The 19,165-nt window shown below is 38.2% G+C and overlaps 1 protein-coding gene across 11 annotated transcripts in view; it reads left to right on the forward strand.

Annotated features, from left to right (window-relative positions):
• The window catches only part of LOC127806467 (uncharacterized), a 30,066-nt gene that overhangs the window by 1,148 nt on the left and 9,753 nt on the right, over nt 1–19,165 (forward strand). For 2 of the 11 annotated variants that reach the window (XM_052343779.1, XM_052343784.1), the window contains 4 exons: nt 10,583–10,735; nt 10,934–11,039; nt 11,645–11,847; nt 11,942–11,992. In XM_052343779.1, the coding sequence (XP_052199739.1) occupies nt 10,608–10,735; nt 10,934–11,039; nt 11,645–11,847; nt 11,942–11,992 (488 nt within the window). In that variant the 5' untranslated portion in view covers nt 10,583–10,607. Of the gene's footprint in view, nt 1–50; nt 173–10,448; nt 10,515–10,544; nt 10,736–10,933; nt 11,040–11,644; nt 11,848–11,941; nt 11,993–19,165 lie in introns of those variants that run through there. The other 9 variants (XM_052343783.1, XM_052343787.1, XM_052343789.1 and 6 more) reach the window with 9 other exon arrangements.

Genomic DNA, 19,165 nt, shown 5'->3' on the forward strand with positions numbered 1-19,165 from the left:
TTGTTTTTGTGTGTACGTCTGTAATGTTCAGTCTTGATTGTCATTTGCAGACAGAAACTTGCATGCTTTGGACTCAAGGAAACTAAATGTGATATTTGTCTTGTTGTGTGTCATAGATTCATAGTTGCTCACGCTGTGTTGTTAAACCATTGGGAACTATGCATCATAACCGGTATTTCCTTTTCTCACTTTTGTATCATGTTTATATGCTAGATGTATACAGGTTATGTTATCTCATTTTTCATCTTCTGGATAAATTAGTCCTTTACCACTCATGTAAGTTGGTGTTGTCCCTGGTTCGGCTGTTCCTACTTTTCTTGTTGTTTCCATTTTTTCCCCCCAAAATTTTCAATTATGGAGCCCCAATTTACCATAGAATTGTTTCAAAAGTATAACCATTTTGGGAAGATATGCTATGATATGGAGGTGTGCATCGCATATAAGAACACCAGCTCATCTGCTAGATTTACTGTGTTTTGTGGAGATAGGCATTTTTCTATCTCAAAGTACTAGCATTTGGTCATTAGATTTTCAATTGAACACCTGAATTGGTCTTATAATAAATGACTAGGGAGGGAACACTAGCATAATAGAGTTTAAATAGAATACGTTTCGTTTTGACTATCAAGCGAACTTTTTTGAGACAATTATTCTATGTGTCAAGGTTGTCTGTATGTATTTCTTTTTCTTGATTTATAAATGTCTTGTGATAAAGGACATGTTTGGTGGAATTTTGAGAGCTTCAATTTGCTTACCAAATGAACCCTCTTGGCGCTGTATGAAAGTAATGGTGTCATGCTGTTTCCTATCCCTTCTTTAAGACCAAGGCTACATCCATCAATGTGTGTATCGTATATAGAAACAGAGGGCTTATATACATCCATGTTCTGCTGTCTGATAGCTATATATATCAATTCAATCACTTCCATATTTATTTATTCCTTTCCTCGAAAATCAAATAATCATCGCAAGGTAAGATGGCTTCTTCCTCCTGTTCTCTTAACAGGGATACACATCTCTAAAAGCAGGGCTGGAAAACACAAATCAGAAGAGAGCTTGAAATTCATCTGGTTCATAGTTTTGAAAGGCGATAGGGGCATCAAGACGCAAAGGGTCTTGGAGCCTGAGGCGCGAGGCGCACGAGGCGAGCCGCGCCTTTGTGAAACAAGGCACACCTTTTAGAAAAAAAGTCAAAATCTTGTAAAATCATAAACAATTATCAAATTATCAATAATAACACATACATATTATTTATGATTCATCATCTTCAAATTCTAAACTAACAACATCAAAATTGATTCATTCATCATGCAAATTCTAAACTAGAAACATCATCAAAGTTCAAACTCAAAGTTTCAAATTCAAACAAGTACCAATCATCATGCAAAGTTCTAAACAAACACATAAACACTAGAAGTCCACAATCAATAAACACTACAAGTTCACAATCAATAAAGAAGTTGTTGAAGTATGCCTTGATTTCTAGAATGAAGCCCGTTATTTGACCCGGCCTGAATAATTTGGCACAAGACTCAAATGTGGATTTTTCATAAGAGCTGTGGTGGTAGTGGAACGACCCAAGCCCGAAGCGCACCACTGCTCTTGTGGTGGGGTTTGCCCCCTTGTGGTATGGAGCAGTCCTAATCTCCATAGATATATATATATATTCTCATTCGTGTGATTAAGGGGGTGAGGTGAAAAGGGATTAAGGGTGTAATTAGGGTTCCTCCTCCCCTTCAATCTTCGGAGTTATTCGCCGCTTTGAAGTCGAAGCCGAAGTTGAACCCAATTGTGATCGAGTTTGTTTTAATTATAATTCTAATTAAATAAAACAAGTAAAACTCTCACGAGAGCAGGCTGGAACCGAGAAGAGGGGAGGCTGGAACCGAGAATGGCAACTGGTTTCATGAGGCGTGCCTCACACCTCGGCGTCTCACTGTACAAGGCAGGCACCTCCCGGAAAAAGCCTCGCCTCGGCCCAGTTGAGGTGCCAAACTGGCGCCTTTAACATCTATGATCTGGTTACCTTCCTTCCACACATATCGGTCATTTATAAATTCTGACTGAAAAACAAGACAAATAAAGAGAAGATCAACAACCATAGTATGATAGCATCAACTTGAACTACAATTACGAAGATGAATCCTGGCATAGAAAAAATAAACAAAATGTAAACAAAGTCAGAGGAGAACAACACTGTCTTGCACAATAAGAGCTAGAGATGCTCTTGAAATTCATGCTGCAAAACTGAAAGTTGTACACAATCACAGAACCTAAAAAAATGAAACAAACAATGATGCAACAACATGTTTTGTTTACAAAGGAAGAGGCTGCACCAACAATTGGAAAGGCTGCCTACGTACCCCCAGGTTAATTAACTGGGGGGATCAAGCCTCACGTAGTTCTTCCTAACTGATGTTTATATAAGTAATTTTGAATTCTAAGGCTCTAAATCCTCCTCCTTGCGACTCTGCGTGACTGATTCTTGCTTTTCCTGCAATCGGCATCTTGTGGTGGAAGCTTCATCGGGTCAATCACTTGGATCTTCTTTCTTGTTTTCTCGGCTCGGAGTTGCTCATATCGCTGGTGCAGCTTCTTCCTAGTGGCTTCTAACTTCAGCTCCATCTCTTCTTCATTTAAACAAATTCGGTTGCATGCTTTCCCTGCAAGCACCACAGCAGGGGTTCTCTTAGCGGAGCTTGTCTTGTTCCGATTCTTCTTGGAAGAAAGAATTGGGGCAATTTGATCCCTTCGTCGGAATGACTGTCTTCTTGTTCTGGTTCTTCTTCTTCTGAATCAGAGAGGTGTCGGACCAGCTGCAAGCTTTCGTTGGGATTCGGCACAGCGTATAGAATCTGTTCTATGTGGTCTCTTCGCGCAAAGAATTCATCCCCACAAGACCAGGCTGCAATGGTTATTGCCCCCTCTATGATTTCAAAATATCTTTCTTGGAGTCTTGAAAGAACTTGCGCCACGCGGTGATCTTGATTGCGTCGGCCAATTGCACCTTGCCACCCATGTTGGTGAAATCTAGAACCAACTTTTCGTCTTTGTTTCAATCCTGTTCTTGGATACGTGTCTTCTTCTACACTGAACTGCCTTTCTTGGTTCGGTGCACCTGTCCCTCAGTCTCTGTTTCTATGTTTGATGAGTGAATGTAATTGGAGTTGTTGGGTGGTGTGTGTATGTATTTAACATATAAGGGATGGTCACTTTAGTTGCTTGGAAATAAAGCACATTTGAGATTTGAAAAACAAATTTGGACAGTTTCTTTAATTGCTTGGAGATAAGGCATGGTTCAGATTGTATTGGATAATTGTTTTTATGTATTTAAATTATAAAATAAAAAATAAATCTGGGATTGCATGGAATTCAAAGGGTAATTTTTGGAAACTAAAAATTTGTTGATTTATAGATTTATAAAATAAAAGGTAATTGTTTCTTCTCTCTTTCTCTGCACTGTGGTTACTCTTGATTTGATCTGTAAGTCTTGTTTTTATCTGATCTTCTAGTTGAAGAGGTTTCTTCAACAACTGGCATGGGCTTCTCTTTTTTGTTTCTGGTTAAACTTGATGATGATATGGCGTTGGAAACTGGACTTTGTTCTTGCTGCTGCCTCAGATACCGAAATGTGTTTCTTCTTGTAATCCAACTCCCTCAACCGTCCATCTTTCACCAACACTGGGACTTGTCAACTTGTTCTATTTTCTTCGTCATTGAACTCACAGTCATCCTCAGTCCAACACCTTTGACTGCTGATTGATTAGTGGTTAATTTTGTAAAAATTTTGTTATAATTATACCCTTCTTTCGATCTTAAAAATGGTTTAAATTAGATATTAATATATATTTTATGATTATATGCAAGTTTAAATTGAAAAATGAATGAAATGAAATTTTAAAGTAAAATTTAATAATAATAATAATAATATATAAAATTATATATAATACATATACATCATTATATGCATGCATGTAATATATATATAATATAATCTAATATATATATGTTCCATGTGTAATACATATATATAATATATAATTTATTAATAACATTAAATTATTATTTTTTTTTAGGCATGAAGAATTCAAGCCCATGAAGAAATCAAGTCCATGAAGAATTCAAATCCATGAAGAAATCAAACCTATGAAGAAATCAAGCCCATGAAAAATTAAAGTCTATGAAGAATTTAAGCCTATGAAGAATTAAGGCTCAATTTGAGCAACCCATGGAAGATATTATTTGGAGAAGGCCCAAGAATTATTTTTAATCCTAATAAAGATTAAAAACCAATTTATAGAAATCTATTTTTATTTTTTATGTGAGAGCTTTATTAGGTGTGTTTTTTAGCTAAAATCCATTTAACTATTAGGTGGATATTATAGCTAAAATTCATTTAACTTTATGAGTGCTTTATTAGGTATGTATTTTAGTTAAAATCCATTTAATATTAGGTGTGTATTATAGCTAAAATCCATTTAACTTTAAGTGTGTGAGTGCCCATTAGATATAATTATGTCTAGTTGAATAATTGAAATTGTGTGGTTTGTATAGCATCTTGTGGCCTATAAATAGATCATTTGATTGCATTTGTAAGAGTGATTATTATTCTTGAATAAAAGTTTAGTTGTTTCCTTATAATTCTCTCTTTGAGAATTGTTCTTGTTCTTTCTCATTTTCTTTAGTACTTTCTCTTATAATCTTACTTTTTTTCTTTCTTCTTTTAAATTTTTATGTCATTTATTATTACTTTATTATTCACTGCCTAAATGGCCGGTTAATTTGTGCCTTTAAATTTCTGCAATTTTAATTTTTGTCATTTAATTATTCACCGCCTAAATGGCCGGTTAGTTTATGCCTTTAAATTCTTGCAATTTTCATTCTTATCATTTAATTGTTCACCGCCTAAATGGACGGTTAGTTTATGCCTTTAAATTCTTGCAATTTTAATTCTTGTATTTTAATTATCTACCGCCTAAATGGCTGGTTAGTTTCTTCTATTTTAATTCCTGTCATTTAAATTCTGTTATTTAAATTACGTCATTTAAATTTCTGTCAATTAACTTTCAAATAAAAATGAGTAGTTAAATCTAATCTTGGGTTAAGGCAAGGACAGTGTCCAACGCCAATGATTCCCAAAGAAAGCTGCGTTTTAAATAAGTAACATTAATTTAAATTTCAGTATGAGTGTGTATTAATTATTGAAAAATCACTAGGTTTGGATTGGAGCGTAAGCCTAACTTAGAGCTTTCATGCCATGTATGAGAGTTACTAGAACTGGAAACGCTATCATACCCAAACTCGGATGATTAATTTAGTTGTTTTGTATATTAATTGTAATTGGATTTATGGTAGTTGCTTAAATTAGAATCCCGCATATCATGTATAGGGATTGCTTAACCTAGAACTATCATCATCTCTAATTGCATTTAATAACAAACCCTCATATCTGAAATTAAATTAATGTTGCTAATCTTTTATGCTAAAATTTGGGAATCAACGGGTTGGTATTGAAATTGTCTTAACTCAAGCACTATCCAAATTCATATTTTTACGTTTAATGTTTATTTCAATTTTTGCCTTACTTTATTTTCTAGTATCTGTTGTCTAAAAACAAAACCATAAAAAATCTTGTTGTCAATTTGTCCAAATGCGTGTGCGTGTGTGTGACATTCTTTTTCTTTTGCCATAAATAAATCTCTCAGTGGACGACCTGGATTCATCCAGAAAATATAAATATAAATTTGGACTACAATTGCACTCGTACACTGACGAGTATAAACCTCTCACTAAAATAAAAAAAATATAAAAGTTTTATTATGATTTGTTTTTATTGTGTTTTAATTGCAGGGTGAGAGTGCAGCCACTAATGACCCCTGTGTGTGTCTGAATACGATGATATCTGCATATATACTTATCTATGTGTTCACATTATGAGAATAATCAAGTTGCTGTTTATAGAGTGAGAGAACTTGTGTTAAGGCCTTCAGCAGGCAGGCTGCATGAAGCAACAGTTGTAGGAACACAGCGCTACTGGATCAAATACCGACAAAGATTGACTGATTCTTTGAAGAGTGAAGGTGAGTTTGTTTCGTCCACGGTCCTTTCCATATGGCTCCACTCATTTCACAAATTTCCAATGCCCCCATATGGAAACGACTATGGACGAAACAAACTCACCTTCACCCTTTGAAGATTCAGTTAATCTTTGTTGGTATTTGATCCAATAGCAGTGTGTCCTACAACTGTTGGGGAGACATGCAGCCTGCCTGCCGAAGGCTGTAACCCAAGTTCTCTTGCTCTATAAACAACAACTTGATTATTCTCATAATGTACACACATACATAAGTATATGTAGATGTCTTCGTATACAGACACATATAGGGGTCATCAGCAGTCAAAGGTGTTGAACTGAGGATTGTGACTTCAATGACATAGAGAACAGAACAAGTTGACAAGTCCCAGTGTTGGTGAAAGATGGACTGTTGAGGGAGTTGGATTACAAGAAGAAACCCATTTTGGTATCTGAGGCAGCAGCAAGAACAAAGTCCAGTTTCCAACGCCATGTCATCATCAAGTTTAACGAGAAACAAAAAGGAGAAGCCGATGCCAGTTGTTGAAGAAGCCGCTCAAGACTTACAGACCAAATCAAGAGTAACCACAGCACAAAGAAAGAGAGAAAAAACAATTAACGTTTATTTTATAAATCAACAAATTTTTAGTTTCCCAAAATTACCCTTTGAATTCCATGCAATCCCAAATTTATTTTTTATTTTATAATTTAAATACATAAAAACAGTTATCCAATACAAGTTATCCAATGCAATCTGAACCGTGCCTTATCTCCAAGCAATTAAAGAAACTGTCCAGATTTGTTTTTCAAATGTAAGCAACTAAAGCAACCATCCCTTATATGTTAAATACGTACGCACACCACCCAACAACTCCAATTACATTCACTAATCAAACATAGAAACAGGGACTGAGGGAGAGGTGCGCCGAACCAAGAAAGGCAGTTCAGTGTAGAAGAAGACAAGCATCCAAGAACAGGACTGAAACAAAGAAGAAAAGCCGGTTCTAGACTTCACCAACATGGGTGGCAAGGTGCAATTGGCCGACGCCATCAAGATCACTGCGTGGCGCAAGTTCTTTCAAGACTCCAGAAAAGATATTTTTGAAATCATAGAGGGGGCAATAACCGTTGCAGCCTGGTCTCGTGGGGATGAATTCTTTGCGCGAAGAGACCACATAGAACAGATTCTGTACGCTGTGCCGAATCCAAACAAAAGCTTGCAGCTGGTCCGACACCTCTCTGATTCAGAAGAAGAAGAAGAACAAGAAGACAGTCATTCCGATGAGTTCTTTCGACGAAGGGGTCAAATCACCCCAATTCTTTCTTCCAAGAAGAATCAGAACAAGACAAGCTCCGTCGAGAGAACCCCTGCTGCGGTGGCTGCGGGGAAAGCATGCAACCGAATTTGTTTAAATGAAGAAGAGATGGAGCTGAAGTTAGAAGCCACTAGGAAGAAGCTGCACCAGCGATATGAGCAACTCTGAGCCGAGAAAACAAGAAAGAAGATCCAAGTGATTGACCCGATGAAGCTTCCACCACAAGATGCCGGTTGCAGGAAAAGCAAGAATCAGTCATGTAGAGTCGCAAGGAGGAGGATTTAGAGCCTTAGAATTCAAAATTACTTATGTAAACATCAATTAGGAAGAACTATGTGAGGCTTGATCCCCCCAGTTAATTAACCTGGGGGTACGTAGGCAGCCTTTCCAATTGTTGGTGCAGCCTCTTCCTTTGTAAACAAAACACGTTGTTGCATCATTGTTTGCTTCATTTTTTAGGTTCTGTGATTGTGTGCAACTTTCAGTTTTGCAGCATGAATTTCAAGAGCATCTCTAGCTCTTATTGTGCAAGACAGTGTTGTTCTCCTCTGACTTTGTTTGCATTTTGTTTATTTTTTCTATGCTGGGATTCATCTTCGTAATTGTAGTTCAAGTTGATGCTATCATACTATGGTTGTTGATCTTCTCTTTATTTATCTTGTTTTTCTGTCAGAATTTATAAATGACCGATATGTGTGGAAGGAAGGTAACCAGATGAATTTCAAGCTCTCTTCTGATTTGTGTTTTCCTGCCCTTGGGCAAAATTCCAGCTGCTTTTGTAGAAAAAAAAAAAAAATACATTTTTTGGTCATTTGTCCTTTTTTAGTTGCTCTTGATTAGGGGCGAAGTGTGACATATATTGTCACAAGGGCCAAAGAGTTAATATATAAATATTATTAACGTGAATATATGTATATATATATATATATTAGCATAGGTTCAATCAAAATATTATCAGGTCCTCAAATCTGAAAGGTAATTTCTCTGCTAATTGAGAGATTTTAAGGCAGAAATTAGGAGGAAATTGGAAAGAGAATTGGAGGAGAGAGCAGAAACTGGTAAGAGAGAGAGAATCAAGAGAGAAAGATAGAATGTTCTTTGAAAATGTACTTCGATACCCTTTTCATTCAGTTGGATTAGTTTATATACTAATCCAACATAGGCGGTAGTTAATGATTTGGCGCTAATGAAGCTGCCAATCCAAATGGACAACCTTTAGTAGCTTGCTAAAGTACAACTACTATAACTACCAAGCCAAAAGTACCACATAGCCCTCATACAAGTGCAAAGTTCTTGACATGTATGTACGTGAATGAATTTGGCTTGGGGTACGTAGGCAGCCTTCTGATTACGGGTGTTGCCTCTTTTGTATGTCAATTGTGTTGAAATACTGTTTGTATCATTGTTGGGTTTCACGCACAGTTTTTAGTGTTGTCAGGTTCGAATGGCATCTCCATTTTCTTTCTCTTATTATGCATGAGTGTGCTCTCTTTTGAATTTGTAGCCTATACCTTCTCATACACTTTCATTTTGATGCTATTATGTTATTCTTACCTAAATGTTGTGCAATTCACCTTCAAGATGAACCAACTGTTCTCTGTGAAGACATCTAATTGGTATAGATTCAGAGGAAATAGCTGATATGAGTCCTTACAGACCTCTAAACCCTGTTTGGTTTTCCATCAAAGTAACAAACAAATGTGTTAAGTGACTTACATTATGAGCAAAGGAAATGTTACTTTGACACTAAATTTTGACACTTAGGCAATACTCTGCAGTAATATATTGTGCATTTACATTGATATGACACGTAATATAATATTTTAATGCACGAGTGTCATTCGAAGTATTGGAAAAAACATTTAGGTACATCTATTATATGAAAGAGTTAGTATATTCAATGACTAAGATTTTGTTACATCATCTAATATCTTTAAATTTGGTTAAGTAACTTGTCATCTAATACTCTCAAATTTGGTTCAGCAACTTGTTATATAAAGGTAGATAATATTGTTGGTCATTGAATTTTAAATTAGTCCTTGTAATTTAATTTGCTGTATAACATTTATTAAATTTTTAATTTTGTTATAATTTAGTTATTTGTTAAAAATTTCATCAAAAAATTATAACCCTATACATATATAAAATAAAGAAATAAAAAACACAAAAGTAGTGATTGTTAGTGTTTGTCGCCAATAACTCTATATTGGAAAAACCGTTCACTGCATTTTTGTTTTTGTTAAAATTGTCGAGTTTTTTTTTTTTTGAAGTCATTTATTCATTAATTTCTCTAAAAGTTTTCATCAAAATTAAAGGGATTCTTCTCTTTACCTACCAATTTATTTCATATATTATATATATATATTGATATTTGTACAGAATTGCCGATAATATCTAATTTTTTTTTATTATCTATACTATTATATAAAACAATATTTATAATATTATATAAGCAAATATCATTTTTCTGTGTTATGAAATTATATTCATAAAATATTTTTCAAAAATATCCCTTATGTTTCTTCATTAAAAATAAAAATTAATTACATTAATAATATTTAAACTTATGATATCTAAATAACAACAAATTTCTTGAATAATTTTATCACTATATTAAGACTAGTTTTGTTCAAAAAATTTAAAATATATATTAAACAATATAAAATTGAAAGATTATATTTATTATTTACCCAAAAAAGTATTTAATCAAATTTTATTGTACAATGTTTGTTAAAATAAATAAGATAAAATTGTATTATGATAAAATTAATTAATTTTTAAATAATTAAGATAAATTTTGAAAGTATTTTAAGATTTTTATTAAATTATTTAATAAAATTTATAAAATACACTGAGAATGGTACTTTTTATGAGATAAGGGATATGTAAGTTATTTTTATTATATATAAAATTTTAGATAAATTTTTTCTTGACTTTTTTTAATAAATTATTAAATAAATTTAATAAATATAATAGAAGAGAGTTTTATGTATGAATTTCAAATCTTATTTTTTTGGGTACATATATTGCACTGCTTATGTGCAGTTTCTTCCCGTTCTCCGGCTCTTTGTATCTCTTTGCTGTATTTAACGGTTATTCTCCCCAATTCTGAACATGGTGTCCCCTCTCTCTCTCTCTCTCTCTCTCTCTCTCTTTCTCTCTCTCTCTCTCTCTCTCTCCCACTCACACACAGAGTGGTCTGAGCCGGAGAGGTGGGCATGATAAAGAAGTCAAGGGCAGAACGAACAGTGAGATATCTGATGGAAAGCCGCAGTGAAAGCCAGAAGAAGGTCTATTTCCATTACGACCACACCGATGCTTGCAAGGATTCCCGGTGGACTTCCAGGTGCCACTCTCTCTCTCTCTCTGTTTCTTTGAGTTTTCCTCTTCTTTTGCTCTTTGTTGGGTGAATGAATGGCTGGACCCTTGCTCGATCGAGTTAATTTAGTTAACCTAGCCGGATTCCGAGAGAAGAAGAATCATACTGTAGAAGCTGCTGAAACTGGCCAATTTATGTAAATTCTTGGTTGTTTCTTGGTGCCAGGGAATGTTACGAGTTCATGTACGACAGGGCATGGCAACAAGTTCGTGATTTTTACTCGAATTTGGTTGGGGGTCGCATGTCGTTGTCGGCATTGTTCGGGACTCAGGTGGGTTGTTCGAAACTCTCGTTTCTGAGAATAGCCCTAGTATTTTGTTTCATTAATTGAACGTTGCTTGATTGATGATGTTGTTTAAGTAAAAAGTACTGCATGTTACTGTTCATAAGCTATCCTGGAATTGTTAGTTGCTTACCTGAGTTGATAATTTAATTTGGTTTTACTGCTGGCCTAAAACATGAAATTGTTAATGGGATTAACATGTTCTTGTAAATACTAAATAGGCGATTTTAAAAAAAATTTGAGGTTGCAGGAACTGGGTTGCTTATTTAATTGCTTCTCATGAATATTCCCACGCAAAAAAGAAATGTAATTTAGCTAGTGAATGCTACGCCTTTCTCATTGCAATTGTTTACATTGATTTGATTATCTTTTTGGAAACATGTGCAATCAGTTGAGGGTATTCAGTTTCCTATAAGGATGTTTTATGTTCTTTCAAAAAATACATAAATAAAAGAAGACAAAATCCAATTCCAGAGTTTCCAATGTTTTATGTTCAATCTGATTGTCTTGAAGTTACTCTACTGGTATGTATCTATAGTTTATGATTATTATATAGCATGGGATTCTTACTAGGTTTATCTTTGTTGTTTTAGCACAGAGAACTTTCTCCACATGCACATTCTATTTTTGATGATGGTGAAATTAGTGAGGCTACTGATAAATCTGAATCTGCAAGTATTCCAACCAATGACAGGACTGGAAGGTGGGCAAGAGTAACGTTTAAGATAGTCCTTTCATATCATGGGGAATCCTTTGATGGGTGGCAGAAGCAGCCTGGGTTGAACACTGTGCAAGGGTAAGTTCTTCTTCTTCTTTCTCTCTTCCTCACCTCCTCTCTCTTCTCTAAATGCATACTTCTAGCTGTAAACTGTTTTCCCCTCTGTGGGCAGCTTCTGGATTTCTCATCCCATTAGTATTTATCCACATCAGTTGATATACAGGTAATAAATAACATGTGACACTTTTCATCTACCACTGTTGTTCAGAAAACTCACGCCGAGATTCCTTTCTTGAATTTGTCCCAATTGGACAACATATTTTCTACTTTAAGTTACAGCTGAAAATGAGTCTTAATTGCTGTGAAATTTAACATTGTTTGCTATGCTTGATTGATCAGGTTTTAAGATATAATAATGATGTTATTTTGTATCTTCCTTTACTTATTAAAACTATTCTGCTAATTAATTCACAGTCAAGGGCTTGATTTCTTCAACTGGAAACTGTGTTACATGGACTTTTCTATTCTCCTTTGTGTTCCACTGCCATTGATATGACAAAAGAATATGCGACGTGTCATGATAATGGGGTCCACAAGGTGGTAAATTATTTATCCTGATGGTAATAGGATTCAGTAGATTATATGTAGAGTTAAAAGTAGTGTTAGCATATCATATCAGGTTTGATTAGTTTAAAAGAATTTCATGTGAAATAGGACTCCATCAATCCTATAAGTAAGTCTATTGATGTAAATTGAAAGCACGCACATTCATGATGATGCAAAAGTTGAATTTTTGGTATTTGGAAAGCTGTGCTGTCTCCTACCGGTCCTAAGTCTTTCCTGTCTTCTTTCTTTTTCCTTGTTCTCTGCCATGCTTCTGCAACTCCTTCCTCTCTGTGTTCCTGCAATTTTTCTCCTCTTCCTCCATGCTTCTTTAGTCTTATCTTTGAGTTTCTTCACTTTCTCTTTGCTGTCCTGCATATTCTCCTCTATCTCTCTGTTTCTACCCGTTTTATCTGTTTTTTCTTCTCTTTCTTTTTGTCTGTCACTGCTACTCTCTTTTTGCACCTTTTGCCTTCCGTTGCATCTTCCTAAATCTATTTGGTTTTCTCACTGTTTCTATTTTCTTCTACTGTGGTTCCTTACCTTCTAATTTTGCATCTTTCTCTGCTATGGACTGATGAGTTTTCTGCATCTTTTTTCCCCCTGCATATGACTTCTTCTGCCTTACCTATTCATCTTCTCTGTTTTCCCATTTCTCTGGTGCCTCTATTTATGATGGCATCTTACCCTCCCCCCCCCCAACACACACACACAGTTCTCTCTAATTTTTGCTCTTAATAGTTTTTCTTCTTATGATGGCCCCTTTTTGAAGCTCTAGGATCTCAAGGTTGTCACACACGGCGATACCCCTCTTAATTTCCTTTCATTGCATTCTGTTATTACTTTCTTTAGATTCTGTTATTTGTTTTAATTTCTAGCTGTATCAGTTTGTTAGAAAGAATATTCCAAAAGCAGCCTAGGTGTAAAGGGTGTGAATAGGACAAAATAGGTTGTTATAACTGGTTAGGGAAGGAATCCTCGGGTATGCAGAGGCCTATATATCCTTCTTAGACCTTTTGGTCCATTAACGAGATTATCAATCAACTTCAGATTTCTTTCCTTCTCTCTATACTTGTCTGTCTCCCTTGCTATCTCTTCCTTTCTTTCTCCCTGCCCGACTTACCATTTCTATTGCTGATTAACTCCCAATCAGTTAGCCAATCCGAGCCCAAGTCGTGACAATTTGGTATCAGAGCCTCGGTCTTGGCTGGATTAGCGGAGCATTCATCCATGGCGGACGGTACCCGCATGAAGAGCTTCGAGGCGCAGCTACAACAGCTCAGCTCGACGGTGGTAGGCTTCCAGAGTCACGTAGATCAGTTAGAGCGAGGATCGGAGCGAAATCATGAGGCGATTTTAACGCTGGACCGCCGAATGGAAAGTTCGGTAGGTGAACTGGAGAGAAGGCTCGACGGGGCTCTGTCTCAAATGCGGGAGGATAATGCGCAAATGAGAGCAGAGCTGGGAGCCCAACTCCAACAGTTTATGGTTATGTTCACTCGCCAAAATGTTGTGAGATTGGCCCCTGAGTTTCCTCCTAGAAATAGAATAGAGCCATTAATACCAGATGTCAGGAGGGGACAGAGTAGCGGGCGATGAGGGGACATGAGTGGAACTGGAGGGGGATATAAGGAATGTGATGGAGGGTGAACATGAAGGACATAATCGTCCACAGCAACCGGGGTTCCTGACACCCAGGTTGGAGATTCCGGTGTTTGATGGGAATAATCCCCGGTGGTGGGTGAGAAAATGTGAGTGCATGTTCGACTGGTACAACGTACCTGAGGAAAGGAGGGTGGCCTTGGCCTCGGCCTACTTTGATGACCTGGTAGACGCTTGGTATCAGGGGTGGATTAGGGTCAGGAACAACCCAACCTGGGTGGAGTTCACGGGGAGGTTATGCGAGAGGTTTGGAGAAAAAAGTATGTCGGACGTCATTGAAGAATTCAACAAATTAAAGCAGGTAGGAGACGTGAATGCCTACCTGAGAAGGTTCGAAGAACTAAGGTCATTGATGATCAACAACGACCCCCACCTCTCAGAAGCCTATTTTGTCTCTAGTTTCTTGAGTGGGCTCAGCGATGATTTGAGGCCTATGGTTAAAATGATCCGGCCTAGAACATTGGAGCAAGCGGTAGAAAGCGCTAGACTACAAGAAATGGTGGTCGAAGCCTTAATGAGGAAGCAGAGACAACAGCACTGGGTGGTCATGGGAAACTCAGCCCATCCAGGCGATAAGGTACATAACCGAGATTGGGGTAGAGTCGGCCAAGGTGTTAGGAATACAGGAGGGCCCAGCTCAGGGGGAAAATATAACGACCCGAGGAGGCAGCCTGGGTTGTGCTTCAGATGCGGGGATAAATACTATCCTGGGCATCAATGTAGGCGGCAGCTGTTGTTATTTACCTGAAGGAGAAAGCAGAAGCAGAAGAAGATGAAAGAGAAGAGGACGATGAGCTCGGGGAAGAAGACACAGGTGAGATTTCACTCCATGCGTTGAAGGGGGTGACCAATAACAAGATCATTAAGGTGGAAGGGAAGGTGAAGAATGACAGCTTGTTAATCTTAATTGACAGTGGAAGCACGCATAGCTTCTTGGATGAAGGGTCAGCAAAAAGATTGAAGTGTTCCCTCAAGAAAACTCAACCCCTCAGTGTGACGGTGGCTAATGGGAATAGAGTGATCAGTGAATTGGTATGCCGGGGGTTTAATTGGGAGATGCAAGGGGAGAAGTTTGAAGCGGACCTGAGGCTGCTGCAGTTAGGGGGCTGCGATGTGGTACTAGGGGTTGACTGGATGAAAGAAGTGAGCCCCATAAGCTTTGATTTCAATAGGATGAAGGTATCCTTTGATAAAGAAGGGAGAAGAATGACTCTCATGGGAGGAAGAGAGTTTGGGACTTGCCGAATGATAACCGGGAAGAGGCTTCACCGGGTGTTCAGGAGTAAGTGGAACCAACTGGTTCAACTGTTCTCCCTTACAGTAGTGGAAGAAGGGGACAAGCAGAAGCTGTATGGGGAATTATGCTTGACTGTCAACAGCCAGCGATGTGATCTTGACCAGGTACACTTTCAGGCCCCTATTGATGAATTGCTATTAGAATTTAAGGATTTATTTACTGAACCAGATACTCTACCTCCATCCCGAGCCTTGGACCATTCAATCCACCTAAAGCCCAATACCGAACCCATAAACATCAAATCCTACCGTTATTCTCCCATCTAGAAAACAGAAATTGAGAAAATGGTGAAGGAAATGCTAAAACAATCCTTCATAAGACCCAGCCAGAGCCCTTTCGCGTCACCAGTCCTCCTTGTTAAAAAGAAGGATGGATCTTGGCGTTTTTGTGTGGATTACTGACAATTAAATACCCTAACTATCAAAGACAAGTATCCTATACCCTTGATAGAAGACCTAATGGATGAGCTACACAATGCCAAATTTTTTTCAAAGTTGGACCTTCGTTCGGGATACCACCAAATAAGAATGAAACCTGATGATGTCCATAAAATAGCCTTTAGAACCCACCATGGACATTTTGAATTCTTGGTGATGCCATTTGGACTCACCAATGCCCCAGCCACTTTTCAAGCCCTAATGAACCAAATCTTCGAACCCTATTTAAGAAAATTCATATTAGTATTCTTCGATGATATCCTTGTTTATAGCCCAAACATTAACCAGCATTTACAACACCTCAAAACCACCCTAGAAGTCCTTAGATCTAATCAACTCTTCATCAAAAGGTCGAAATGTTCCTTTGGGCAAGATCAGGTTGAGTATTTGGGCCATTTGATATCAAAAGAAGGAGTTAGGACTGATCCCAAAAAGGTGGAAGCCATGATAGCTTGGCCACGTCCAACAACAGTAAGGGCTTTACGAGGATTTCTTGGCCTTACCGGTTACTACCGCCGGTTTGTGAGAGGATATGGAGTGGTGAGTAAACCACTTACCAACCTACTTAAGAAGGGTTCATTCAGTTGGGGAGAAGAGGCTGAGGAAGCCTTCGAGAAGCTAAAGATTGAGATGAGCAGGGTGTCTGCTTTGGGCCTGCCCGATTTTTCTACACCTTTCATGTTGGAGACAGATGCCTGTGGGGGGGGCATAGGGGCTGTGTTGTCACAAGGAGGAAGGCCCTTGGCATTTCTAAGCCAAGCATTAAGCCCCAGGCATTTGGGATTAAGCATCTATGAAAAGGAATTCTTGGCGGTGCTTATGGCAGTAGAAAAGTGGCGGCATTACTTAGAGAATGGGAAGTTTATAATCAGAACAGATCATGAGAGCTTGAAACATTTGTTGCAGCAAAAATTGCAAACTCAACTGCAACGAAAGGGAATGGCAAAATTGATGGGATTGGACTACATAATTCAGTATAGAAAGGGCAAGGAGAACGTTGCTGCTGATGCCCTTTCAAGGTGCCAAGAAGAAGGAAGTCTGAATGCCATCACTACCGTAATTCCAGCATGGTATCAAGAAGTTGTCGACAGCTATGAAGAGGACGAACAGGTGAGGGGAATACTGGAGAAGCTAGCAATGGGAGTTACTGATGCTGGAGGTTATGCCTTACAGGAAGGGTTGATCAGACTTCATGGCAGGATTGTTGTTGGTGATAAGGGAAGTCTCAAGAAAAAGATCATGCAATCCTTGCATGAATCACCTTTGGGAGGGCATTCAGGAGTTCAAAATACTTACCTTAGGGTAAAGCAGCTATTCCAATGGCCCAAGTTAAAGACTGATGTCCAGAAATTCGTTCTGGCCTGCGACACTTGCAGGCGATGCAAACATGAGAATGTACCCTACCCCGCCTCCTTCAACCCCTGCCTATTCCGGGCCAAGCTTGGACTAGTGTCTCTATGGATTTTATAGAAGGGTTGCTTAAATCCGAAGGGAAGGATAGTGTGCTGGTGGTCGTTGATAGGCTGACAAAATTCGCCCATTTTATAGGTTTGTCCCACCCTTTTACAGTGCAGGAGGTAGCGAGGTCCTTTGTGGACAGAGTAGTGGCGCTGCATGGAGTTCCAAGTACTATCATCTCGGATAGGGATAAGATCTTCACAAGTGAGTTCTGGCAAGGCCTGATGAAGTCTATGGGGGCCAAACGTAATATGTCGACAGCTTATCACCCGCAATCGGACGGCCAGACGGAGAGGGTCAATCAAAGCTTGGAAACATACTTGCGGTGTATGTGCATTCGACAACCCAAGAGCTGGCATCGGTGGTTAGCATTGGCCCAATGGTGGTATAACTCTAATTACCACACGGCCTTGAAAATGTCTCCTTTCGAGGCCAACTTTGGGTACAAACCTCCCATTTTACCCGCCTTACAAGGATAGGTGACTGCAACCGCTGTGGAAGAATATATGCAGCAAAGAAGGATGGTTTTGCAACAGCTTAAGCAAGAGCTAGCCTCAGCCCAAAATAGGATGAAGCAGTATGCGAACAAGAAAAGAAGTGAGAGGGAGTTTGACGTGGGCGAAAGAGTGTATCTCCGGTTGAAGTATCCTTATCTGAAGACCCTTACCCAAGGACCGGTGTCCAAATTGAGTCCCAAATACTTTGGTCCCTATCCCATCCTCGCTCGGGTCGGGAAGGTGGCATACCGACTACAACTTCCTCAGGGAACCCACATTCACCCAGTTTTCCATGTTTCATTATTGAAGAAATCAGCTGGGACTGAGCCAGTGGATACTGCACTGCCCACCAATCCAAAGGAAAAGGAGACTTCAAAGAAGCCTGAGGCCATTCTCGACAAAAGAGTGATCTACCGCCAGGGAGTACCCCTCATCCAAGTGTTGGTAAAGTGGCAGCACGAAGAACAAGGAAGCAACACGTGGGAGTACCTACCAACTCTTCTCCAACAGTTCCCCACGACTGCCAGCCTACTTAACATTTCTTGAGGACAAGAAATGATTTAAGGAGGAGGGAATTGTCACACACGGCGATACCCCTACTAATTTCCTTTCATTGCATTCTGTTATTACTTTCTTTAGATTCTGTTATTTGTTTTAATTTTCAGCTGTATTAGTTTGTTAGAAAGAATATTCCAAAAGCAGCCCATGTGTAAAGGGTGTGAATAGGACAAAATAGGTTGTTATAACTGTTTAGGGAAGGAATCCTCGGGTATGCAGAGGCCTATATATCCTTCTTAGACCTTTTGGTCCATTAACGAGATTATCAATCAACTTCAGATTTCTTTCCTTCTCTCTATACTTGTCTGTCTCCCTTGCTATCTCTTCCTTTCTTTCTCCCTGCCCGACTTACCATTTCTATTGCTGATTAACTCCCAATCAGTTAGCCAATCCGAGCCCAAGCCGTGACAAAGGTTACCTCAGTAATCAGCATGACCATTTGATGTGCTCCACCTCCATGCCCAAATTAGGCACTTGGATCCCCTTGTAGCTGCATTTGATGAAGAATAAACTTGCATATAATATTAAAGAAAAATTTCTACCTTTCATATGGGCAGCAGTTGAAATCTCCTTTTTACCCGAAACTTCATTTAAACCTGAAGCACATCCCTAAATAATAACACCACCTTGTATGACATTCTCTTAAGATGCTCATCATGTTAAATGTTTACGATAATTTCTGCACATCTTTGCACTCGATGTTCATATTGGAGGCCATGTGAGATGGTATATATTATACAGATGAAAACATCGTTGAACTAATTCTGCAAAATTTTCCAAGTCTCCCTAATTCTTGCATTTGGTGGACTATTTTTTGGATCTTTATTTTTCCTTTTAATATTACTTATTAATTGTGAGGTTAAATGTAACACCAAGGGTCTTGA

This window comes from Diospyros lotus, chromosome 7, assembly GCF_014633365.1.
Source record: "Diospyros lotus cultivar Yz01 chromosome 7, ASM1463336v1, whole genome shotgun sequence".
Lineage (NCBI taxonomy): Eukaryota > Viridiplantae > Streptophyta > Magnoliopsida > Ericales > Ebenaceae > Diospyros > Diospyros lotus.